General features: G+C 45.9%; 1 protein-coding gene across 1 annotated transcript in view; it reads right to left on the reverse strand.

Annotated features, from left to right (window-relative positions):
• The window catches only part of CREBBP (CREB binding lysine acetyltransferase), a 1,783,742-nt gene that overhangs the window by 1,410,626 nt on the left and 345,150 nt on the right, over positions 1-27,966 (reverse strand). The window contains exon 7 of the mRNA XM_078663125.1: positions 4,471-4,570. Within this exon, the coding sequence (XP_078519251.1) occupies positions 4,471-4,570 (100 nt within the window). The remainder of the gene's footprint in view (positions 1-4,470; positions 4,571-27,966) is intronic.

Below are 27,966 nucleotides of genomic sequence, written 5' to 3' on the forward strand. Positions count from 1 at the left end.
TTGTTAAAATGTGAGACCCAAAGCTCAGGTGCTACATTGTTGGTCGGGGGTTCACTAGTTCTACCCTTGCCCCATTTTAGCATGTGCCAGAAACCAACCATGTTCCTATCTAGACTTGCCTCATACAGCTCTTGCCAATAGGCCTCATCCCACTCCTTCTTGGCTTCATACTGTGCCTTTTTGAATGCCTTGCGTGCTAGTTGGATACTGTCACTGTGCTTCGATCTAATAGCCAGGGCCAAAGCCTTGTAAGCCAATTTACATGAATTCCCGTACCATGAGTCGTGCAAGACCGTAGCGGATTTATTCCTAGATGGAGGGTTTTGAGATAAAATAGCCTTTCAGGTTATTAAGAAGTTTGTTGTGCACCAGTAAAACTTTGGACTCATGACCTGGTTCGTCATGTCCCCTTAAAAGTTCTACTAAAGCATTGGACACTTGAGTATTAATGGCCTCCAGCTGATCTTCCTTTAATATTAATTTAGACCACTTAACTCTTCTGGTATCATTACTCAGATAGACGCCAGCTTCCAGGGTAGGCCCGATAATCACATTATTAACTGCCCAAACCATATTCAAAACCAGGGGATTGTGATCACTCTCAGCCCTACTCTCAATCACCATATCTATTAGTTTTGGCCAGAATTCCTTATTGACTAAGATATAGTCAATGCGGCTATTTCTTAACCCACAGCTATAGGTTACTGACCCATGCTTATCGGACTTAGTCCTTCCATTGAGTGCTCTTAAACCATGTTCCAAACACACAACTTTGAGTTGTATGGCTGCTTCCGACCATTTCCTGATCGGAGCCAGGGTTAACTGGGGAATATTCCAGAGTATATCCTCCTCAAAGTCCAAGTCAAGATCATTCTGGTCCAAGGGCTCAAAGGTGCAGTTAAAATCTCCAGCCATCACTATATCATCCTTGCCTTTGTGCGTGTTAAGAAAATGATCAAGCAAGGCGACGGTGCCTGGCTCTTTCCCACCGGGTACACCTCTAGCATATACATTGATAATTATAAGGTCCTTAACACCACTCCTCTAACTTAATTATCAATATATCATCTCCCTCGATGTCCAACTGCTCAGTAGTGTACCCATCAGACTGTCTCACCCAGGTAGTAAGCCCCCACCATCGGTCTCCCCCAGCGGGCAGCAATAGCTGGTTTATAGAAATTAATATAACCAGCATTAAATACCGGATCCAATGACCACGTTTCTTGTAAGATCACAATATCCTTGGTTTCTATAAATAACCTCCAGTCAAATGACTGCAACTCAGTAGTCAGGCCTGCGATATTCCATGAGGTGAGCACTAGATTACCCACCTCTTCCTGGGACACTCTACTAATAATTGACACAGCAGAGCTTACGTCACTCTCAGATGAGGCCCTAACCGTAATTGTACCGGGTGCCTCATGAGAAGTAACTAGAGTGCTAAGCATAGGATCCTGGATCATCTGGATGGGGTGAAAAGAAACTAAAGAAGAATTTATAGTTGTTTGACAGTCCAGCCCTGGGTAACAGATTTTAGTACATACCATTCCTCCAGGTTTAGTCGGGCTACATTCCGGAGATACTGCCCTCAGTCAATCAATTTCCTCCAAAGAGTTCAGGGCCTCATATCTATTACTGGTAGGGACGATATGTTTTTGCGGACCCCTCACAAGTCCCTGTAGCCTGGGCACTCCGCCCCTATGTGGAGGACTAACACGATAGAAGTACCCCAGTTGGAGAATGTGAACACAATTTTCCCTTACTGATAAAGACTCTGCCCTATCCAAAGTATAACTAACTATGTTGTGAGATCTAAAACTAATGACTATACAGTCCCCCACCAAACCTTTTACCGACTTACCCACCCACGCTACCCTTCGTACCATTAGGAATTCCTCAAATAAATGCTTCCCTAGCCCAGTTTGGGTGTCCAAAAAATGAAGAGCCTTATTTTTTAGCGATGACCAATGTTCCTCCTCTCCTGTACGCAGTGGCGGGGCATTCGCTAACACAATGGTATCGGGTGTTGACTCTGGGGGAAGATCTAAGTGTACCCTTCCATCAGCTCTACTATCTCTCCTTAGATCTAACTCAGACCCTTTTGGTAAGCATGTGCATCGAAATGTTTTGCTCGGAGTTAATGGAGCTGGAACTGAACAGGTAGTGCGGCTTGCCACTTGGGGAGTGGGAGTTGGTAGGACCTCAGAGGCCGGTGGATAAGCTTGGGGGGGGGGGGGGGGGGGGGGGGCACGTGGTTGTCTATATGTGTAGATCTTAATACTTCCCTAGGAGCACTCCCTATGTTACAAGCAGCTGGTTTAGAAATATAATCTTCAATTTTTGCTAGTCTTAACTCAATTTGGTTGAGTCTACCCACTAACGGGCTTAAAAGATCTGTAAATAAGTCCTTAATTTGGGTTAGAGAAACCCCATTGAAATCAAATATAGATTTTTGCTGCTGATCTTGTTGACTTTGGGCCATGACAGATGTTATCCCAACTATGAACCTGGGCGGTAGTAACTACCTTAGATCCTCCAGGTACAGATCCTATATTCCTATTCTTAGCTTGTTTGGCCGCCTGAGCACTTGTTTTTGGTGCGGTACAAGCTTTCCTTTTCCTAGTTTGGGCCACATTACCTGAAGCTAAAACCCCTTCCTTTGGATTAGTTCTGGGTCTGCTATCTGCGGCTACATGATTAATAACAGAACTCATAGGGTTAATCTGAGGGGGCAGGGCTGGCTTAGATCCACCACTAGATAAAAATAATGGTTGCGAGCACAGTGAAGGGTCAGGAGATGTGTCAACTACAGCCCCTTGGCCTAGCGGTAAGCTTAAGGAGTCCAATGAAAGCCTCTTTTCAGTAATCTTAATTTCGTGCATAAGCAGGCTCTCCGCACGATTCAGAAAGGCCTCCAGTGACCCTACCACACCCACCCCCACATTACGGCTGATTTTACTCATCCCAGTATCCCGTTCAATCAAAACAGTTCACACAAATTAATCGAGCAATGTCTTACTGGGAGCCTTTGGAAACGTTAAAGGGATAGCCCAGCCTCTCCCTGCCGCGGACGGCCCGCCCTTGTCCCGGGCTTCTCCCGGGCACGCTCCCGCGTAGCGGTTCAGGGGATGGACTATATAACGTCCGTGATGTGTGGGCGGTCCACAGCGGGATGACCAGGTGTTGCAGCGGCCCAAGTGCTCCTGGGACTTTGAGTCCTGCACGCGGGCCGTGGTGTCTCCTCTCCGCTCAGGCTGCGCCCGCAGGGATATATCACAGGGTCTAGAGGCCCCCAAGGATCACTGATGGCAGGAAGCGACAACAGCAACTCGGCCCAACTAAAGAAGCGTTTCACCCACTCAGTAGAGGCCACTCAAGACCATCAGGAACCTGAGGTATTCCGGTTTCCATTGACAGCATTTTCTGCAGGTTTGCTTGACTTCAGAGGCCTCCATGATTCCAGAACATCCACGAATCCTGGCTCCAGTTCCTGTCTCTAGACCGGATCCCCCTCCTCCTCGGGTTTCGTCTTGGGGAATCCTTGATTTCTATACAATACAAATTCTAAAAGTATTGGTAAAATCGATACCAGGAGCAAAAAAAAAAAAAAATCACTGTTAACATGAGAGACTGGCTTTACCAATGATTGTTATAATGTTGCCTACGATAACACCTGCTGTTGATACAGCAGTTTCCAACTTGATATGGCGTACAGAAGGGCTTCCAACAAGTGGGGAAAGAGGAGAGAAGACCAAAAGAGTAACTACCTAGTCGTACATTTAATTAAATAATTGACTTACAATATTACTTCACACACAAGACAGCTAGAGGGCCACATTTCTGTTCAACTTTGTGGGTTAAAATGCTCGTTGTACTGGCCCCTGACCTTTTTCCAATCCCCCAGTACAATTATGATCACTATCTATTAGCTGAAAAAAATTGTGCAAGTACCACTTTTGTAAGACTTCTATTAATCCTCCAGTCATCTTTTAAACATGCAAATGCAACATAAGTCAACCCCAGTGCAAAAGAATAGGCCAGACTAAACCACAGATGAAGATGTGACCACGGAAAACCTTTACTAAAAGCAAAGCAACAGCTTACAATGAAGTCTAGAATTAAATTGACACATCTGGTGCTTTCCACAGAGATAGTGTTCAGGTGATCTGAAAAAACTAGCCTTCCTGGACCAGCCAATCAAGTATCTCTTATTGGGATACCTCGCTCATCACTAGTTAATCTAAATTCGAGAGAGGTTAGGTCACTGAGTTGGTAATACAAAGCACATACACTAGACAACATCATAAAACAATGCTTTTTGAAGCAGCATTAAGGTGACATGCTAGAGTTGTGCAAAACTCTAAAATTAACAGTGCCTGCCATTCTTTCATAAAAAAACTTGGACCTCTAAACAGACACATATATAATCAAAGTACAATGTATATTAAACTATTTGAAGTAGAGCCTTACTTTGTTGATCCAAGCGTGGAAGCAAGGGCTGTATCAGATATTAAATTTGCTTGCTGATCTGCTGACATCCCTCCCGCAGAAAGGTTCATTATATTTGTTCCTATGGGAGACAATAAAAAGGATGAAAAAGAAATGTAGCAATTTCTACAATTTTGATTCTTTTATTACACAATGATGAAAACCTAAAATTACATATTCAGTAATGAGATCACGCATCAAGCACCAACTATATTAAATGCGTGTCAGAAACCATGCTTAATACTTGGGAAGAAATTACAAGTAAATAACAAGCATGGGCATAGCCAATAGGTCTCGCCTTTGGGACCTTATACGTTTTTAGCCATGCAGCAGCTGATGTAATTGCACCAAGGATATTTTGCTGCATAACTAAATACTTATAAGATCCCAAAAGCGAGACCTATTGGCTATGGCAATGCTTTTTTTTTTTGTTGCAGATTTATATAGCGCAAACTCGACCGAAGGTATTGGAGCGCTTTACGTGAGCACCGGTTACGTTACACAAGGACACAGTCATTTTTTAAAATATTTTTTGTAGGTAAGGGGAGATTAAACGATTTGCCCAGAATCACAGGATTTGTCGGCAGCTCTAGCCGTCAGACCACATTCATCGCCCCTAATGCCATTCCTTCATGTTGACCAGCATTAAAACAATGGGTCTGTCATTTTGTAGGTGCGTACCTGTGCTAAACATGAAATCTTACACATGTTAGTTTTACACACTACATTGCTTTTAAAGACTCCCCCTTACCTGTTAGTAGTACAGAATGCACTGCTTTTAAAGACTTATTTAGGATGCATAGTTTGGGGAGGTGGCTTGGGAATGTATTAGATGCCCTCTGAATTCTCTGTAGGTTAGTCTCTGGAGTCTGATCTTGGAGTAAATCTACTGCCTGGAGAATCAACAAACCCAGTATACACCCCGCTTCAAGGTGACGTCGGCATACAGACAGACTTACCCTACCCCCACCTCAGATATTTTGGATAAGAATGAGGCTTGGGCCTTCAGGTGGAGATTACTTACAGTTAGTACCCTTAGGAGGACACATTTGCCCTGCTTTGTAATGAGTTGACTGGGTCAGTTGCTACGTTTCTTAATGTATGGAGGGACAAAAAACTGTTTAATTGCCGCTATCAATCTTGCATAGGGAGGCGTGGCTTGCGACCAGCCAAGATGTCCGCAGCATAACGGAGCTCTGTAACCAACAAACCCTTCCCCATAAAATCCGAGCAATTATCCTGCACGCAGACGGTGCTGCACCACACAATCTGAGGCGGGAGGACCTCCGGTGCGCGCCGCACTAACCCATATCGCTGTACTCCCAACACTCGTGACATAGTGCCGCAGCGAAAATCGCGGCCTGCTTCAGCGCCAGAGCCGGGAACTAGAGTGAAAACACGTCCCGGATGCGTGGAGCCCAGATCGGAGGTCAAATCGTCGGCAGCGGGAGGCGGCAGCAGAGACAGGGGATCCGGGACCGATAATAAGCTGCGCTGACTGGGACACAAAGGTGAGGGCTCCCGCTTGCAATCGGTGAAGGGAAGTTCTGGCATATACGTAGAAAGTGGCGGTTGGAGTCCATAGGCGGGAACATTCGCGCCATTGGAGCCGGTTGTAACGGCCGACTTTCAGAACTTGGAACGCTGCTCACAGAGGCATTAAAGACTTGATGGCCTGCAAATATCTGCACAACTAAGGTGATCTAGCGCTAATGACACCCACATAGCGCAACAGCGGAGAGAGGATACGGACCCCTGGGGGCCATAGGCGGCGCTGGACACCAGATACAGACGTGTCGCCCCAGTAGCTTACAGGAGCGACGAACGTCTACTTTGCGCACAATTGACCGGTGAGTGACAACGAGGTGCCTAAGGCACGGCCAATCAGTCGGCGGGATGTCAGTTGCAGGGACACGGGTGAGCGCCACCGCAGGCCCTACCCAGGCAGATTGCTCAGTTTACCGCCCCAACCCACCCACTGTGAAGGGAGACCAAAGAACTATAGAGGGTCCACCTGCAGAACTGTTATTGCGAAGACTACTTCCTATCCAAGCGCGACTCTCCTAAAGTGTAATACGCAAGGAACGAAATAATGAGTGGCAGGGGGCCGAAAGCCCAGCAGGCTCCGAGACTGGACAAATATGCCTATAATAAAGATCCCCCAGACAACTCAAGGGGGGAAACACCGAGAACGCCACCCCGACAGAACCGCGAATCTGATAACGCTGAGACGGTTACCCTACAGGACGTAATGGTGGCCTTGAAGACGATGCAGTCCTCGATGGGCACAATCTCCACTGACATCTCCCTAATGCGGGCAGACTTCACAAAGATGTCAGATCGCTTGATAGAGGTTGAAAAGGGGACGACAGGACTCACGGGAGACACAGCGGAGCTCAAACAAAAAGTACAGAAACTGGAAGACGACAACCATATGCTGAAGGCTAAGATTGATGAGCAAGAAGGCCGCTCAAGGCGCAATAACGTACGCTTGGTAGGTGTGCCGGAGTCCGCAGGGGGCCCAGCCTTAGACCTATTTGTGGAAGACCTCATCCACAAAGCTCAAGCCAAAAGGACTGTCCAACTATTTCTCGGTGGAACGGGCCCACCGAGTGCCTGGAGGAAAGCCAAGACCGGGAGCACCACCGCGCCCCATTCTGGCGAAGAGCTTTACTTTCCGGGATCGTGACGCCATTTTGCAGGCCGCACGTATTAACCCGCCGATAAAAATCGACAACTCTGAAGTCACTTTCTATCCCGAGTACACTGCGGCAGTGGCAGAACAACGGCGAAGCTTCACGGAAATAAAGAAAGAACTCAGAGTTCGAGAGCTGAAATATTCGATAATTTTCCGAGCAAGACTACGCGTTGAATCAGAAGGAAAAGCATGGTTTTTTTGAGTCACCCAGGGAAGCGCAGGAATGGCTGGAAGGCTGGAGAGCGGCTACAGGACCCAAGAACCGAGACACGAGGCGAAACAACTGATGAGGAGGCAGACATGTCCACAGCGAAGATTTTCTGAGACGAAACGTCGCGATATGGACATTTACGGATCGCAATCTACAACATGCCACATGCTGTATGTCGCTATGATCTGGCACTAATATCCTGGACAATGCACAAGGTTAGACGGTGACACTGTGGGGGCGGAACGACAAGCGGCCCACAGTCTCGGAGGGACGATAGGAGGTGGGATACCGAGACAAGGGACAGGGACAGGGGACAAGGACTCCCGCAGGTAGGACCCACTGAACTGAAGCAGCACTGCGTGGACAATTTCAGGGGGGGGGGGGGGGGTTCTAAAGGTCGCAGCAGTCTCACCCTCACGAACAATGCAGCTGGTTTGGGATAGTATTATTTACAACAAGGGGTGGTGAGGGACAGAGTCTCTGAATTAAGCAGAATACTCTCACCCAGTCAAGAGATCAGGGCTAGATCCAACACCGTTTTTTAGCTCATTGCACCATCCCAGTTTCAGAACCTGGCTGTATGCAAATTAGTCTGTTCCTGTCCCAGTGCATGATGGGAACAGGGCAAACCAAACTACAAAAGCCAATTCTTACACCGGGAAGGAAACAAGCTTCCGGGGACCGGTTTCTGGCATTACAGCCGTCTTCGGCCCGGCTTGCTTGAATCCTGATGGTGCAATGAGCAATGGACTCATGCCTGTAAATAATTTTGTCCACCCTAAGCGTGGAAGGGTATACTCAGATGTGAGTCCCTTGCTCATTGCACCATCAGGATTCAAGCAAGCCGGGCCGAAGACGCCTGAAATGGCAGAAACCGGTCCCCGGAAGCTTGTTTCCTTCCCAGTGTAAGAATTGGCTTTTGTAGTCTGGTCTACCCTGTTCCCATGATGCACTGGGCCAGGGACAGACTAATTTGCATACAGCCAGGTTCTGAAACTGGGATGGTGCAATGAGCTAAAAAACGGTGTTGGATCTAGCCCTGATCTCTTGACTGGGTGAGAGTACTCTGCTTAATTCAGAGACTCTGTCCATCACCACCCCTTGTTGTAAATAATTTTGTCCACCCTAAGCGTGGAAGGGTATACTCAGATGTGAGTCCCTTGCTCATTGCACCATCAGGATTCAAGCAAGCCGGGCCGAAGACGCCTGAAATGGCAGAAACCGGTCCCCGGAAGCTTGTTTCCTTCCCAGTGTAAGAATTGGCTTTTGTAGTCTGGTCTACCCTGTTCCCATGATGCACTGGGCCAGGGACAGACTAATTTGCATACAGCCAGGTTCTGAAACTGGGATGGTGCAATGAGCTAAAAAACGGTGTTGGATCTAGCCCTGATCTCTTGACTGGGTGAGAGTACTCTGCTTAATTCAGAGACTCTGTCCATCACCACCCCTTGTTGTAAATAATTTTGTCCACCCTAAGCATGGAAGGGTATACTCAGATGTGAGTCCCTTGCTCATTGCACCATCAGGATTCAAGCAAGCCGGGCCGAAGACGCCTGAAATGGCAGAAACCGGTCCCCGGAAGCTTGTTTCCTTCCCAGTGTAAGAATTGGCTTTTGTAGTCTGGTCTGCCCTGTTCCCATGATGCACTGGGCCAGGGACAGACTAATTTGCATACAGCCAGGTTCTGAAACTGGGATGGTGCAATGAGCTAAAAAACGGTGTTGGATCTAGCCCTGATCTCTTGACTGGGTGAGAGTACTCTGCTTAATTCAGAGACTCTGTCCATCACCACCCCTTGTTGTAAATAGGTTTGGGATAGTAAGCACTCTGCTCAGTTGGGGTGGTGGACAGTTCATGATCCGCCGGGCTGGGAGGCAGGGAGGGGGGGGCGAGTGTTTTAGATGCTGTAAGTTTTCTTTTGTTCTGTTCTAAGTTGATTGGTTTACAATCTCTTCATAAATGCTTGTTGTTGACTCTATGGAACACACATACACAAACGGGCATAACAGTTCAAATTTTACAGTCTCTCCTTGAACTATTGCTCTCACCTACATGGATAGACTCTACATCTACAGGGCAATTATTAGCAACGATAGAGCGCACTCAGAGGAATGACATACACTTTGATTTGATTAAGAAAAGGGGCGCAGCTGTACGGCCGAAATCACAACACACACACTATGCTACGATGTGAGCACCCAGACCCCCCCCCCCCCCCCCCCCCCCCCGACAGTCATCTCATGGAATGTAAATGGACTGGGACACAAAATCAAAAGGGGACTGGTTCTGCAATATTTAAAGCGGAAGACCCCCACGGTGGTGTTGCTCCAAGAAACACATTTGACGGGCATGACCTGTAAAGCCTTAAACCGATGGGGGTTCAAAATGGCCACACATGCGGAGTTCTCCTCAGGGTCACGAGGGGTTGGTATCCTAATACATAAAAGCTCTCCACTGATGATCAAAAGCACTTGGACGGACGACCAGGGACGTTTTACTGCAATCACCTGCCAATAGGAGGACGCATCTATAACATAGTCTCAGTGTATATCACCCCGACACTACATCAGGCAGCCTTCCAGGACCTTGGGATACTCCTGCTCGATCTCCCAGAGGGAGAATTGATTATAGGGGGAGACTTAAATACTGTGATTGACACGGCTATAGACCGCCAGCCACCCAGGGCGGCAAGAAGACCCAAACCAAGCTCTTCGAGAATTCCTAGATGCTATGGGACTGACAGACGTTTGGGGACTTAAACACCCCACCGAGCACCAATACACATTTTATTCGGGAGCGCATAACAGTCTCTCCCGCATAATTACATATTTACGTTAGCAGTACCTCCAGAAAGAATAACAGCGATAGAACATTTACCGAGAGGGATTTCAGACCACTTCCCGATTCAGCTTACCTATACTAAGCAACTCCCTAGAAGGCAGGGACTCTACCCAGTATACCCAGGCTACCTAAAAAATTACAAGATAGCCAAGGCATTAACAACATCCACTGTACACTACTTTGAGGAAAATACATCGACAGTAGACTCACCGTCCATCCTCTGGGAGGCGTACAAATCGGTAATCAGAGGACAAGCCATTTCAACTATTACCCTGCACAAGAGGGAGCATAGAGAGAACATTGACTCCCTAGAGGCTGCAGTGCAAAGAGCGGAGACGGCCCACGCTCTAGATCCCACCAACAACACAGCACAAACCCTAACACTAGCAGCTCAAGAATACAGAGCGTATGCAGACGATGTGGCGAAAACTAGGCACACAGATACACTACATAGGGTTTACGAGCTAGGAGATAAGACGGGAAAAATGCTTGCATGGTTAGAGAGGAAGGGAAAGGCAGATAGGTGGATCGCTCAACTAACACTAGCAGATGGCTCAACCACCACGGATCCCCTATTAATAGTAGAGAAATTGGCCACCTATTATGAAAAGGTATACACACCGCGAGACACAATGACAGTAGAGGACTGCACACAATTTTTGCACAATATACCACTGACTACACTACCGCCAGAAACTCGAAGACGACTTAACAGTAGAAGAAGTAGGAAAGGCACTGGCGGCGCTTCACACGGGGAAGGCACTGGGACCAAATGGACTACCGGTGGAACTCTACAAACGGTGGAACTCTACAAAAAAGTCACCCAAAAGATCACCCCCCACCTGCTTCCCAAGTATAATGACTGTTTATAACACAAGGCATACTATCCAGAGACCAAAGATTAGCCACAATCGTGCCAATCCACAAACCTGGGAAGCCTCCGGGACAGACCTCTTCATATCTTTCGATATCCCTAATGAATGCGGATGCAAAAATATTGGCAAAACTATTGGCGCTCCGACTACAACCTCACCTCACGACATTGGTCCACCTGGACCAGTCGGGCTTCATGCCTGGACGAAACACCTCCCTTAACCTAAGGCGTCTTAATGGGGTGCTTAACCGCACTCCACTCTCTCATTAGACGCCACGATGGCGTTTGACCTTGTGGAGTGGCCATTTCTCTTTGCGGTGCTCCAGAAGATGGGTTTCGGCCCCAAGTTTCGTGGCTGGATCAAGCTACTATACACAGCGCCTCTAGCCCAAGTAGTAGCTAATGGCCATATTTCACAGGAGATCACACTGGGACGAGGGACGAGGCAGGGATGCCCGCTGTCCCCGCTTCTTTTCGCGCTTATATTGGAACCACTGGCAACAAGAATACGCATGGCGCCGTTGATCCGCGGGATAAGATGGGAGGCGGGCTGGGAAGACCAAATTTCCCTTTACGCCGATGACGTACTGATATACTTAACGTCCCCGATGGAGTCACTGGAGGTCCTCATGACATATATAGAAGTATCAGGCTACACCATAAATTGGACAAAATCACCGCTATACCTATTACACGGCCGAGTGCCTATTCTTACCCCTGACTGCACATTACAAATAGTGACCAGAGGGTTTAAATACTTAGGAATATATGTCACCCCACAAGACTCGGTATTCATGGAAGAAAATGTATTGAAACCCCTGAAGAGGCTCAAAGCGGATGTTACACATTGGGATCCCTCCCGCTGACGCTTCCGGGAAGGGCAGCACTCTTCAAAATGCTCGCACTCCCCAGGTTCCTTTATGCGCTCCAAAACACCCCTTTCCCGGTCCCTCTTTCTTATTTCAAAGCAATTGACGCAGAAATCTCCTCCTTGCTAAGGGATGGGAAACCGGCCCGTATAGCGCAATCCAAATTGATACGTAGCTGGTACGACGGGGGAATCGCCTTACCGAGTATCAAATTATATGATTGGGCTGCACAACTGATGATTGTTAATCAATGGCTACATGCTCCACAGCACGACCCAGCATATAGATTAGACAGAAGTGTTCTACCGGTGGAACACTTGATGAAGGCCCTCTACACTAACAAAAGAAGGCACGCACTCACAGGCCCTACGCCCCATACAATCAAAATTTGGCATACAGCACAGAGAGCCCTAGGATGGGAAGGAGTGCTCACATTGGCCACCCCACTCTGGGAGACACGCCACCTTGGCACCCTGGCCAACACCAAGGGGTTCCGGCAATGGGACTTAATTGGCATTACAAAAATAGGGGACCTGTGGGTGAGGGGAGAAATGATTACATTCGCAGCCTTACAAGAGAAATATGGAATGGCTGATACTGAATTATACCGCTACATCCAAATCCGACATGCACTCCAGAGTGCAATCCCTCCAGGCACCAAATTAGCTGATTCTTCCCCCTTCGAAGACAGACTCCTCACTGACTACATGGACAAAAAAGCCATATCGCAAACATACCGTAAATTAATTAACAATCTTCCGGACCCTACGGTGATCCTCCGCAGCAAGTGGGAGGCAGAATTAGGAGACATAGAGGACTCAGACTGGATGGACGCGCTGGCTTCGGCCAGAGAGGCAGCGATCCCATCCCGGCTAAAACTAGTGCAACTCAAAGTGTTACACCGCATATATTATTCACGCACCATGTTACACAAATTAGGACATACGCTCGACTCTGCCTAAGGGGTTGCAGACTAATCGGAACATACTTTCATATAATATGGGAGTGTCCAAAAATACAAACCTATTGGGAGCATGTATTAAATGAAATCTCAGGAGTGGGCGAGGTTAAAGTCCAGCGAGACCCCAGATGTTGCCTATTAAATATCTGGAAACCCACGGACCTCAACTTGGGACTACAGACTTGGGCAACGCTTGGGATGGCAATTGCTAAGCGGAACATTACCAGGAACTGGGGCTCAGGGATAGTGCCCACACAGACACAATGGGAAAATGACATGGACACAGCTATGGTGGCGCAAACAGCGGTTTATACCCACAGGGGATGTCCCAAAAAATGGTCCAGGATATGGGGGAAATGGAATGAATCCTGGGGGAATATTTGTGAACCTCCGCAAACATTATCCGACCCTGAAGATAGCCCCTAGACTTGAAGGAGAATCTGTGTTAAGTACATACCTCAACCCGAGAGTGATGATGGGGGAGAGAGCGGTGTGGTGGAGGTTAATCATTAAGCAACTGAACACGTATGGCAATTACTTGTCCTGTAAACAGGGAACCTTATACTGTATTGCTGTATTATCAATGGAGAAGATTGATGTTTATTGATGAATGTACACTCCTGATGACGAAATACTAATAAAAAGTTTCATAAAAAAAAAAAAGCTCACAAAGGCAGCAAGCCTTTGAAGCTTCCCCTTCATGGTCCCTGCCCATCCTGGGGGAGGAGGCTTGGTACCTCGTCCCAGGATGTGCATTGTTTCAGACCACGAGAGCAGCAGGCTCTCGACCCAGGGGTCCAGAAAATGTCTGGAGGCGGCAGCTGGCGAGCAGTCACTCAGTCTGGACACTAGTGCAGGATATTGTTTGGGGTCAATGGCAACAAGTTTTAATGTGTATTTTGTGCTTGGGACAAGTAGGCCCAACCCCCTACAACACAAACTCTTTGGCTGCCAGTTTACAGTAACACATTATGGATTAGGGAAGAGCATTGTCTGCAGTTAAGGTAATATTTGCGTCCATGTGTTAATGCAGTTCAAACTTGTATTTATGATTCATTAATGCAAAGCCTTTATTATTAGGGTGAGCGCTCTAAGTAAAAGTTGTAAGCTCGAACTGCACTACTGACAGTGGTTCCAGTATAAAAATGTGTACACACGTTTTCAAAGTTTAGTAATGTGAGGCTATGTATAATGCTCCCAGAATGCTCTCTGATTAGATGCAAATATTTGCAGAAGCTAGAAAGCAAGCTTGAGGAGTCTTTGCTTTCAAAATGAAATGTTCACAAAAAATGCAAGTAGGAAAAAAAAGATTTAGCTGAATTACTGTAAAACTTTAAGTACCATTTTTATGCAAAATTATTTTGTCACAATTGTCTAATAGTGGAAAGGACAGTACCTGACGCTTACAAAACACTATTTATTAATTTTTATAATTCTATTGATGAACATAATAATTTAGTCTCATTAGAACATTTTTTGTCTGTATATAGCCTGAATTCAAATACTTTTGAGATCATACTGATGGGGGACTTCAACATTCATCCCTGTGATCAACTCTGTGCCAGTATGGGTTATGAGGGGCCCCTATACTCTGCCCCAACTCATTTTGAGCACTCTAAACAGGGTGATGAATTGGAACATTTCTTGGCCATCTGGAACCTCTACGAGTGAGCCTGAGGGGAGGGTGGTCATAGGGCCCCAACGTTTAAGGGGAAAGACGCAAGTACAATTATTGATTATATTTTTTTAACAGCTTTTATTTTATCCAGGGTATTAAGGTATAAGACCGTGGTCTGCGTCTTTAGCGACCACAACCCTGTGATACTTGAGATGGCGATAGGGAACGCCTTGGGCTTTAAGGATGCTCCTCATAAGGAGTGAAGGATGTGACCCTGAAAGATCAGGGGAGAAGATTAAAATGGGCCAAAGTAGTCCCAGAAACCTTCCTGCGGGAAGTTCTGTCTGAGGTGGAGGTTGATTTATAACAAGATCCAGGGTGCCCAGATGATTGCCGCCTTTGACACCATTTGTAGCCATATTAACCAAAGTCTACAGAATGGGAGAAGTCAGAATACAAATACTGGCAAAAGGTGGTTTAATAATAGCTGTAGTAAGGCACATGCTGTCCTCCTTAGAGCACTGAAGGCCAGCCCTAAAGACAGTGGGCTTATAGTGAGCCTAAGAACAGCCTATAAAAAAGCCATACATGCCAGAAAATTGGAATTAAAGAAGGAAGCGTGGTCCAAACGTTCACCACCTGAGGTCTTGAAAGACAGTGGGAAATTCTGGGCGACTATAAACCAACCCTTGTTCGCCACTGATTCGAACTCACCCCTCGATTGTAATACCCAGACAATGACTGGATAGCTCACTTTGAGAAAATATATAGCTTGCCAAATAGGGAGAATGGCATAGAAACCACTCTACCTGAGATCATAGTCGCTCCGGTGATATTTGAGGTTGTTGAGGTTGAAAGGGCGCATGGGGAGATGACTAAGAACAAGGCCCCCGGCCCTGATGGGGTCCCCGCCGACCTGTTCACGGCGGCTCCACAATTTTGGTCGAAAATGTTGACAAATGTGTTTAATGTCCTGGGCACAAACAGTCTCCCGGCTTCCTGGTTCAAATCCATAATTGTCCCGGTTTTTAAAAAGGGGGATAGGCAGGATCCCTCTTGTTACAGGCCTATCTCTCTGATAGATTCCTCCATAAAAACTTTGGGTCGTGTCATCTTACACAAACTGACGGAGTGGCTTCAAGACAAAGGGGTCCTGTCTAACACACAATATGGATTTAGAGCAAAAAGGGGTACACTCGATCAATGCCTTAATCTTCAGCTCATAATTGATAAGTATACAAAAGCCTAGGAGGGGGCATTGTACATGGGGTTTATGGACCTCTCCTCTGCCTTTGACCTGGTTAACAGGTCAAAGCTATGGCAGATTTTATTAAATATGGGCTTTGACCCGTCCCTAGTATATTTTTTAGCGGACCTTCATTCTGGTCTTTTAGCTTCAGTGAGGGTCACCACTGAGGGGCGTTGCATCAAGCACTTTAGTTCAGAAAGGGGGGTCAGACAAGGGTGTATCCTGGCCCCCCTTCTTTTAACCCTGTATATCAACGCCCTGGAGCCAGCCTTAGGGGCAGCGTCACAGGACATACCACGTATAGGAGATCTGGTTATACCATGTCTCCTGTACGCTGACGATGCCGTTCTTTTGACTCGCACAGGGGTAGGCTTACAAAAATTGTTAGATGCCTTTGGAAGTTTTATAGAGACCCGGGACTTAAAAATAAATACAAAAAAGTCCCATGTTATGTTGGCGGGGAAATGCTCCAGGAAAAATAAAACTTTTTCCTGTGGTGCTGACGTAATTAGCAGGGTGTGTACGTTCCCCTACTTGGGGGTACTATTTGATGAGAGAGGAACCTGGGGCCGCAATGCAACAGTAGAAGCATTGCATTTGCTAGAACTACATCAGCTCTTCTGGGTTTTGTAAAAAAGCTGGGGGCTAGGCCAGTAGAGGCAATAATCAAGGTATACAAAGCAAAATGCCTCATGGTTGCAACGTATGGCTGTCCGATATGGGGTTATACTCCTCAAGACAGAATTCAGGTGATTGAAAACAAATTCTTGAGATCATTCTTAACAGTCCCCCAGTCCACCCCAACCTACACGATTCACACTGAGATGGGGGTGGGTTATGTAACGGATCTGATAAAAACAGCCCCACTAACATGCTGGCTGAAGACTTGGCTCAACCACGAAATCTCCCTGAATCATATCATACTTAAAGATTGCCTTCTACTGGATAATGTTAAGATTCCCTGGCTCACTTATATTAAATCTACCCTGGAAAAAATAGGGCGCCCGAGCTTTTTCTCTCACCAGAGACGATAACAAGAACGGACGTCTCACAGATAAAAAATGCTATGATGAACTTGCCATCCCTATCCCTAGAGAGAGAGGAGGTAGAAATTAAGAAACCAACTGTTAGAGCGAACTATGCATTAGTTGGCTCCCCTGGACCGGAGTTCTACCTCACTATAGTGAACCGCCCCTATCATCGGCACCTTTTAACTAGATTCCGTTTTAATTTGATTCATTTCTCGTTAGGTTATTTTTACAATTGGTGCACCCCAGATAAGGCTAGCCCCTGTAGATGTGATGACTTTTCAAAGCAGGACACTCTACACTTCCTTATGTTCTGCGATTGTTACAGTAACATCAGGAAGAAGTTCTTGCTGCCAATTTTGAGGGAGGCTGGGTTTACACAGGTTAGGCCAGCCCTTCTGTATCTTCAACTACTAAGTACTCATCGCATAATTTTTTCTGTTGCGAGCTTTTTAGTAGCCGCTGTACATATCAGGAACAGGAGCATCAGCGCGCCACTTACCTTAGCTATTTTGGATTGGAATGAATTTTAAAAAAAATCTATTATCTAAACAAAGGTATGATGGGTAATAGAGGCTATCGTAGTTTTTATCCTGTTTTTATTAAATTTTTATATCACAATATTAAAATATATATATATATATATATATATATATATATATATATTATGATGTTTATGGTGCATGTTGCATAAATAATCTTTGTATAATTGTATTGTGTCCTTTTATGATATCAATTTATCAAATAAAAGTATTTTGACTGACTGAACAAAAGATTTACAGGCCTCACAGGCATCTTCTCGATGATCAGGCGAGAGGCATAGGTAGCAAACAAAGTATTGGTCGCTATGAGGGTACTTAGAATGGCACTCCGGACAAATGTAGAACAGAGGTAGTTCCATCAGCAGTTCATTCTCTGAAGAACGCTGAAATGGAGAAAGTGAGCACACCAGGGTGTGGCCCGTAGGCCACGAGTGCGAGCCAAAGACCCTCTACGCAGAAGGGTGAGCCCTCAGACCCAACTAACTATGCTATCGAGACAACACTGTCGAGTGGAGATCTATACAAGAACCAATGGATTGTTCGACGGAGTCTCGAAGCGGAGAGCGAGAGAACAGCTGAAGCAGCCAGCCATGAAAAAAAGAATCTAAAGATGGCGTCAATGACCATGCGCAGGATTACCAAGAGGAGGAGTCACACAACCTTGTGACTCGAAGAAAACTTCTTGGAACAAAAACAACTTGTAATCATCCAAGTCCAACACTAGTTGGCGGACTTATGCGAAGCAGAGTGTAACGACAGCACACATGCTTCGAACAGTAGTTCATTTACCACACCATTCAGTAATTGAATTACACTTTACATTGTTCTCTTGAAAATAGTGTTTTTGCAGGCTGCCCGCAAATATGAAAGTACTACGAATTTGCTAAACCTCCAGGATGCTGCATAATACTGCAGTAATAAAACATACTAAATGAGAAATAGTGTGCAATACGTACACATCGATATGCACCCTTACTTTTACATAAAGCTGAAAATGGTCAGTTAGATTTAGCCGAGCTACATAATTTACTCAAGCAACCAGAAAATAGGAGTATGGCACATTTCTCTCTACAGGTTATCTGAATTCATGCAACTGTCCTTTCTACATAATCCATAGATTCATGGCAATAAGTTCACCAGGAAATATTTATTGGCAAGAAAACATTAAAATCAAATGAAATTAAATGTTGCGCTTTCACTCCAAGACAGATCAAAATTAATGCTTGGAATACAAAGATTTCAATAACAGTAGGAGCTTAATCTTTTTTATTCCATCCAACCTCAGGGTTAAAGAACAATAGAATTCATGGGGCTTGACCAGCAGCATCTACAAATATACCATGATGGCTTAATTGGGAGTAGGATTCAAACCAACAAGACAGAAAAACATTTAAGTGAAAAACCCATTGAAATTGGGATCCCAATTTCTGAATCAAAGAACAAAGGGGGTCATCAGGGGGTAACAAGAGGTGCCTTTATGGGCAGCGTGCATCATTCCTGGTGATAGGGTTAGTGCTTCTAGGCAGCATGACCACTAAGGAGCACCTTGATGAAAGTCCAAGTACGACAAATTATTATTTTTTTTAAAGCTGGCGGGAGAATTAAAATGGTAGTGCTGCACCATGAGCAATCTTTGTTAATCTTGATTGGTAAAAGTACTTAGAAACATCCATCAGAAGAAAATATTGAGGGCCGCTAAGGCTCCTGTTTTCCTTTATCTGACAACACATTTGAACAGTAAAACTATGATTTCTACCGGAGGAAACGGTGTGATAGCTAATCTACTGATTTAACCAAAAGCATTCACTAGTTTACCTACTGAGGAACATGTTCTGAAAACCATACCTAACTTTCCCATTCAACCATATGTGAACACTGTACTGTGTACCTTAAAGCAAGAATTCAATGTCAGGCAAAGATCCACAAGACCGCACAACTCTGTAGAAGAATCTAGGATGCTAAGAATTGTTGACAGGAATCATTTGTTTTGTGGCACGGTTTAGCCCTGAGCAAATAGAAAGGAAAATGCTACTTACCAGTATGCATCTATTCTTGGCGTGTAGAGCTGCAGAGTTGCACACTGTGCACTGATCGCCACCTAGTGTTGGGCCCGGATGTTTGCAGTTTGTTGTTGTCCTGAAAAGTTCTTTGGAAGTCACGAGATAGGTGACTCCTCCTTAGAACTCATTGCGCATGGGCATCGGCTCCATCCCCAGATTGATTTTCGCCATTAGGGAAATGATGGAGCTTTGCAAGGAAAAGGAAGGATGCCCATGTAATTTGTATCTAATTAAGATAATACTGGAACATACAAGGGTAGCCGGGGAGGCGGGTGGGCGTGTGCAGCTCTGCAGCTCTACACGTCAAGAACAGATGCATACTGGTAAGTAGCATTTTCTGTTCGAGGCATATGAGCTGCAGATTGCACACTGTGCATAGATTGTATAGCAGTACCCACTCTTAGCGGCGACCACCCCTATCTGAGGCCGTAGTTCGGAATAATGTTTTGAGAACAGCCTGGCCCACATTAGCTTGTTGCTTGGTTTGCACATCTACACAATAGTGTTTTGTAGATGTGTGCGGTGTAGACTATGTAGCTGCTCTGCAGAGGTCATCTAGGGGAATGATCCCTAAAAATGCCATTGAAGCCCCTATTTTTCTTGTAGAGTGATCTTTAGGGGGACCAGATAACGTACGTTTAGCTTTGTGGTAACAAATCTGTATGCAATTGACAATCCATCTAGCTATCCCAGATTTTGAAATGGGATTACCCTTATGTGGTGGTGAGAAAGACACAAAAAGTTGTTTGGTCTTACGAAAGGGTTGTGTTCTCTTGATGTAGTATGCAATGCTCTTTTGACATCTAATGTGTGAAGAGCTCTTTCTGGTACGGTCTGTGGCTGCGAGAAGAAAACAGGCAGTTCCACAGATTGAGTGAGATGGAAGGGAGAAATTACTTTGGGTAAGAATATTGGATTAGTACTCAGAACTACCTTATTGTGATGCATTTGCAAGAAGGGTTCTTGAATGGTTAGTGCTTGTAGTTCACCAACTCTCCGCAGAGAGGTAATAGCTACTAGGAATGCAACTTTCAACGTTAAAAATTGTAGTTTGCATTTGTGTAAGGGTTTGAAGGGAGGTTCCATTAACCGTGTGAGAACAACGTTTAAATTCCACACAGGTGAAGGTGGTACTCTGGGAGGAATTATTCTTTTAAGGCCTTCCATAAAGGCTTTAATGGCAGGCACTCTGAATAGAGATAGATGTTGTCTGTTTTGCAGATATGCTGCTATTGTAGCAAGATGTAGTCTAATAGACGTATAGGCTAAGTTGCATCTTTGGAGATGCAGTAAGTATCCTATGATGTGTTGAATAGACACATCTAGGGGATTAAAATTGTTGTTGTGACAATATATTACAGATCGTTTCCACTTGGCTGCATAACATGCCCTAGTGGTTGGACGTCTAGCTTCTTTTATGACATTCATGCACTCTGGAGGAAGGTTCAAATATCCAAATTCTAGGATTTCAGGAGCCAGATCGCAAGGTTGAGTTGAGCTGGGTCCGGGTGTCTGATCTCTCCACGGTTCTGTTTTAAGAGGTGTGGAGACAGGTGTGATTTTTGGTGCGGTACTACCGACAGTTGTAGCAGTGTGGTGTACCACGGCTGTCTGGCCCACGTTGGAGCAACTAGGATGAGGGTTAGAGAATGCTGCTGTAGTTTGCGTACTACTAGTGGCATGAGTGGTAGAGGTGGAAAAGCGTACGCAAATTTGTTTGACCAGTTCATCCATATCACATTGGCTTTGGACAGTGGGTGTGGATATCTGGCGGCGAAGCTTGGGCATTTGGCGTTTTCGTGGGTTGCAAATAGGTCTATCTGAGGTTGTCCCCGCATCTGAAAGAATGGCTGAAGAACTTGCATATGAAGTTCCCATTTGTGGGTCTGTTGTGTTTGACGACTTAACAGATCCGCTATGGTATTTTGTACTCCTGGAAACATGTTGGGCTAGTAGGAATATGTTTTGAGGTATAGCCCACCGCCATATGTCCTGTGCTAGTTGAGATAGCTGCAGGGAGTGTGTGCCTCCCTGCTTCTGTATGTAATACATGGCTGTCATGTTGTCTGTGCGGACTAACACAGCTTTGTTTGATACTTGCTTTTGGAAAGTTGTTTGTGCTAGGAATATTGCTAGTAACTCCAGATGATTGATGTGGAGTAAGGAATATGCTACTTACCAGTATGCATCTGTTCTTGGCATGTAGGGCTGCTGATATTCATATCTGTGCATAGATCGCCGCCTAGTGTTGGGTCCGGATGATTGCACATTGTTGTCCTGGAAGAGTCTTCGAAGTATCACAAGATAGGTGGCTCCTCCCTCGGACTACAGTGTGCATGGGCATCCTCTCCATCCTCAGATTGTTTTTCGCCATTGTGGCAGAGATGGAGTATAGTACAGTAAGAGATGGCCATGCAAAGAGTGAATGCTACAGCTGCGACAGGCACCGGGGAGGCGGGTGGGCGATATGAATATCAGCAGCCCTACATGCCAAGAACAGATGCATACTGGTAAGTAGCATATTCCGTTCGAGGCATGTGGGCTGCTGAATTCATATCTGTGCATAGAATGTATAGCAGTATCTCCCTTAGCGGTGGCCACCTGTGTCATATGCAGCAGTCTGAAAAAGAGTTTTGAGAACAGCCTGTCCTACAGCAGCTTGCTGTTTGGAATGTACATCTACACAATAGAGTTTTGTAAATGTATGTATGTTTGACCATGTGGCTGCTCTACAAATTTCGTGTAAAGGAATATTTCCTAGGAAAGCCATGGATGCCCCTAGTTTGCGTGTAGAATGCGCCCTCGGGGGAACTGTTAAGGAGCGTTTTGCTTTTAAATAGCATATCTGAATGCACTTAACGATCCATCTGGCTATACCTGATTTTGAAATAGGGTTGTCTGTGTCTTGGGGTGAGTAAGCAACAAACAACTGTTTTGTTTTTCGAAATGCCTTAGTTCTATCTATATAGTATAGCCGAGCTCTTTTGAATTCTAGAATATGCAAGGCCCTTTCAGCTACTGTCTGTGGATTTTGAAAGAAGACTGGCAGTTCTATGGTTTGATTTACATGAAATTGGGATACCACCTTTGGCATGAATTTAGGGTTTGTTCTGAGAACTACTCTATTTGCATGTACTTGAATGAATGGTTCTTGAATAGTTAGGGCTTGTAGCTCACTAACTCTTCTAAGTGAAGTAAGGCAATAAGGAAAGCCACCATCCAAGTAAGAAACTGTAGTTCGCATGAGTGTAGTGGTTCAAAAGGTGGATCCATAAGTCTGGTTAAAACGATGTTTAGATTCCAGACTGGTGAAGGTGGGTGTTTTGGAGGAATAACTCGTTTCAGTCCCTCCATAAATGCTTTAATTGCTGGCACTCTGAACAGTGAAAGGTGTTGCCTGTTCTGGAGATATGCTGCTAACGCAGCCAAATGTATCCTGATGGATGAGTAGGCTAAGTTGCAACGTTGTAGGTGCAAGAGATAGCAAATGATGTTTTGCGTAGAAGCATCTAATGGGTTTATATGGTTGTTACTACAGTAAATGACGAAACTTTTCCACTTTGCTGCATAACATGCCCTGGTAGTGGGTTTTCTTGCCTCTCTGATAATATTCATGCAGTCTGGAGCCAAGTTCAGGTATCCAAACTCTAGGATTTCAGGAGCCAGATCGCCAGGTTCAGCTGTTGCGGGTCTGGGTGTTGGATTTCGCCATGGCTCTGAGTTAGAAGACTGGGTGTGAGTCGCAGTCTTTGATGAGGCACCACTGACAGTTCTAGGAACGTTGTGTACCAGGGCTGCCTCGCCCATGTGGGAGCAACTAGGATTAGCGTCAGCGAATGTAGGCGCATTTTGCGTGACACTAGCGGTATTAATGGAGCTGGGGGAAAAGCGTACGCAAATTTGCCTGACCAGTTCATCCATATCGCATTGCCCTGCGACTGCGGATGTGGGAACCTGGCGGCAAAGTACTGGCATTTTGCGTTTTCTTTTGTGGCAAACAGATCTATCTCCGGTTGTCCCCACTGCCGGAAGAATGGTTGGAGCACATTGGGGTGAATCTCCCATTCGTGCATCTGTTGACTGTGCCTGCTGAGCAGGTCTGCTATTAGATTGTCCTTGCCTGGGAGGTGTTCTGCCATGAGAAACATGTTCCTTTGAATGGCCCATTTCCACACACTTGAAGCTAGATGCGATAGCTGTGAGGAATGTGTTCCTCCCTGTTTCTGAATGTAATACATAGCTGTCATGTTGTCCGTCCAGATCAACACAGTCTTGTTGCATAAGTGTTTTTGAACGCTTTTAGTGCTAAAAAGATCGCCATTAGCTCTAGTAGATTGATGTGCATCTTCTTTTGTTGTATTGTCCATAGACCCTGGACTGTGTAATGCAGGACATGGGCTCCCCATCCTAGCAGGGACGCGTCCGCCGTCATTACGATTTGTGGGATAGGCTCCTGGAACAGTCGTCCTTTGCAAAAGTTTTGTGGATTCCACCAATGGAGAGAGCCCGACTGGTCACCAACACTAGGTCTTTTAATTGTCCCTGAGCCTGGTTCCACTGCTGTGCTAGGCACTCCTGTAGCGGACGCATGTGTAGTCTGGCATGAGGGACTATGAATATGCATGAGGCCATCATGCCTATTATTTGCATAAACACGAGCTGGCAACGAGTGTTGTGGTTTGAACCTTTGGATTAACATTTGAATTCCGTTGATCCGTGCAGCGTTTGGGTATGCCTTTGCCGCTAGAGTGTCTATTGTTGCTCCCAGGTACTGTTGGACGTGGGAGGGTTGTAGGTGTGACTTTGGGTAGTTCCGCGAGAAGCCTAGACTGTGCAGGAGCTGAATAGTCTTTGACATGTGGCTGGCACATTGCTGGGCCGATGGCGCGTGTATTAGCCAATCGTCCAGATATGGGTACACATGAATGTGTTGTCTCCTGAGATGTGCCGCCACTGTTGCTAGGCATTTGGTGAACACCCGTGGAGCTGTTGTTACTCCGAATGGTAGGACTTTGAACTGGTAGTGCTGTCCTTGAATAGTAAACCTCAGATACTTTCTGTGAGCAGGGTGTATTGGTATATGAAAGTATGCGTCTTTGAGGTCTAGAGTTGCTAGGAAGTCTCCCTGGCGCAGCAGTGGTAGGACTTGTTGCAGAGTGAGCATGTGAAAATGCTCTGATAAAATGTACAGGTTGAAGGGCCTGAGGTCCAATATTGGTCGGAGAGAACCGTCCTTCTTTGGAATGAGGAAGTATAGTGAGTATACTCCTGTTCCTTGATGTTCGAGTGGGACTGGTTCTATGGCCCCCTTTTGCAGCATACTGATGACCTCTTGCTGCAGTAATGTTATATGTTCCTTTGACATTGGACGGTGTACGGGCGGTATGTTGGGTGGTGTTGATGTGAGTTCTAGGCAATAGCCATGTTGGATAATTTGCCTGACCCACTTGTCTGTAGTGATGTTTAACCAGACTGGCAGGAACTGTTGTAGTCTTCCCCCGACCGGTGTTATATGGTCTGGGGGTAGTGCCAAGAAGTCACTGTTTGGTGTTAGTGGAGGATCTATTGGCATTGCCTCCACGACCTCTGCCCTTGTTATTATTTCCTCTGTATCCACCCCTGTTTGTGTTCTTATTGTATGTGGATTGCGTATTACTTTTATATGTGGAGGATTGCTGCGATGTGTTTCGTCTCGCTCCTCCTCTATAGCTGGAGCGACGAAAGGAGCCTCTGTGTTGTTGGGACTGCAAAGCTCCCATCGACTTTGCAGTCTCCGTATCCTTTTTCATTTTGTCCAGAATTGAGTCAACTGCTGGACCAAACAAAAAAATCTGGATTTATAGGCTGGTTAAGAATTGTGGCCTGTACTTCACTCTTAAATCCAGATATGCGAAGCCATGCGTGCCTTCTTAGCAGTACGCTTGTGTTGATAGATCTTGCAGCTGTATCTGCCGCGTCTAGAGCACACTTAATGGAGGCATTGGTGATGAGCTTTCCCTCCTGTATAAGTTCATCCGCCTGCTCTTTGAAAGGCTCAGGTAAGTGTTGGAGAAGTCCTTCTAGACTGTCATAGTGCGCCCTGTCATATCTGGCCAGCAAGGCCTGAGTATTGGCTATTCTCCATGAGTTTGCTACTCTCTTGCCTGATGCTTCTAAGATCTTTGACTCCTTGTCAGGAGGAGGAGGAGCCTCTCCAGTAGTTTGTGAATTAGCACGCTTTCGTGTGTTGGATACCACCAATGAGTCTAAAGGCAGTTGTCCCTTGATGTAAGTAAGGTCTACTGGTGCAGCCCTATACTTTTTCTCTATTCTAGTGTTGATGACACGTGCCCTAGCAGTGTCTTTGAAAATGTCGTTTGCGTGCTTTAGGACACCTTTTAACATGGGGAGTGTTTTGACACTTCTTTCTGATGTTGCCAGCGTATCAAATAGAAAATCTTCTTCTATAGCATCTGAGTGCATGTCTACATTATGGTAGAGTGCTGCTCTATCTATTAAATAATTTAAAGCCACTGTGTCTTCTGTGGGTGATGGCTTAGCTGGGTATACAGTTGGGTCTGTAATGGGTAGAGGCCCCTCAGTGTCTGGCTCACTTCGAAGACTCTTCCAGGACAACAATGTGCAATCATCCGGACCCAACACTAGGCGGCGATCTATGCACAGATATGAATTCAGCAGCCCACATGCCTCGAACCTTATGTTGCGGTGTCCACCTGCCTTGCATGGTGTGTTGTAGTAGGTGGGCTCCCCAGCCGGAGAGCGATGCGTCCGCTGTCAAGACCATCTGAGGAACTGGCTCTAGGAACGGTCGTCCCTTGGAAAGGTTTTTGGTGTTCTACCACTGCAAAGAGCGATGAGTCCGACCGTCTACCAACACTAGGTCTGTCAATTGACCTTGAGCCTGTTCCATTGACTTAAGCATTCTTGTAGCGCACGCATTTGAAGTCTTGCATGGGGCACTATGAAAATGCAAGAAGCCATCATCCCTATGAGTTGCATGAACACTCTTGCTGGAAGGGAGTGTTGTAGCTGAAACCTTGTTAGAAGGGTTTGCATGCTGGCTATCCTTGCTAGAGTGGGATAAACGAGCGCTTCTGAGGTGTTTATTGTGGCACCGAGGTACTGTTGTACTTTGGATGGTTGTAGATGGGACTTGGCGTGGTTTATTGTGAACCCCAAGTCGTGAAGCAGTTGTATTGTGACTTGCGTGTGTTCCACGCATTGGTTGTATGAGCTGGCTTTTATGAGCCAGTCGTCGAGGTACGGGAAGACATGGATGTGCTGCCTTCGTAAGTGCACTGCCACTACTGCTAAGCACCTGGTGAATACTCTTGGTGCTGTTGTGACTCCGAATGGGAGAACTTTGAATTGATAGTGCTGTCTGTCTATTACAAATCTGAGATACTTTCTGTGAGCTTTGTGAATGGGAATTTGGAAGTATGCATCCTTGAGATGTAGAGTAGCAAGGAAGTAGTTTTGCGACAGAAGCGGAAGGACTTGTTGGAGTGTGACCATGTGAAAATGGTCTGACTGTATGTATATGTTTAGCGGTCTGAGGTCTAGAATAGGCCTTAGAGAGCCGTCCTTTTTTGGGATCAGAAAATATAGAGAGTAAACTCCTTTGTTTTGTTGGTGCAGGGGAACTGGTTCTATTGCACTTTTTTGTAGCAGGGATTCCACTTCTTGCTTTAACAGTGCTAGATGTTCTTGTGACATTGGACGCTGTTTGGGGGTAGATATTAGTTCTAGACAGTAACCGGATTGAATAATTTGTCGCACCCACCTGTCTGATGTGATGTTGTTCCAGGCAGGAAGGAATTGTTGCAGTCTTCCCCCCACAGGAGTGGAATGTGGGGGGGGGGGGGAGTCATTGGGTAGGGGTAGAGGCAGATCGGGAGTTGTGTTGGTTTTGCCTCTTCCTTTGTTACCCCTGTAACCCCCTCTTTGGTAGCCCTTAGTGAATGTGGATTGGCTAGGGGTTTTGTAAGAGGTGGAGTGACTTTCGGAGGAGTAGCCTCTAGTGTTGCCTCTGTATGATGAGCGACGAAAAGAATGTCAGAGCTTGCTGCTGCAAGGCTCCCATAGATTCTGCTGTATCGGTGTCTTTCTTCATCTTTTCTAAAGCCACGTCACCATTTGGGCCAAATAAGAGTGTCATCAAATGGCTGATTAAGGATGGAGTTTTGTACCTCAGGTTTAAAACCTGAGATAAGTAGCCAAGCATGTCTACGTAGGAGGGTGCTGGTATTAATTGCCCTTGAGGCGGTATCTGCAGCATCTAGGGCACAGCGAATGGAAGTGCTAGAAATATTTTTACCTTCCTGTATAAGTTCATTGGCCCTATTTTTGTATTTGTCAGGTAGATGCTGCATTATGGAGGACTCTAATTCATCATAATGAGCCCGGTCATATCTGGCTAGCAACGCTTGGGTGTTGGCGATGCTCCAGATATTAGCTGCTTGTGACACTGTTCTTTTACCTGAGGTGTCAAGTAGATTTGATTTTTTGTCTGGTGGTGAGGCCTCAC

Source organism: Lissotriton helveticus, chromosome 10 (assembly GCF_964261635.1).
Source record: "Lissotriton helveticus chromosome 10, aLisHel1.1, whole genome shotgun sequence".
In the NCBI taxonomy this organism is placed as follows: domain Eukaryota; kingdom Metazoa; phylum Chordata; class Amphibia; order Caudata; family Salamandridae; genus Lissotriton; species Lissotriton helveticus.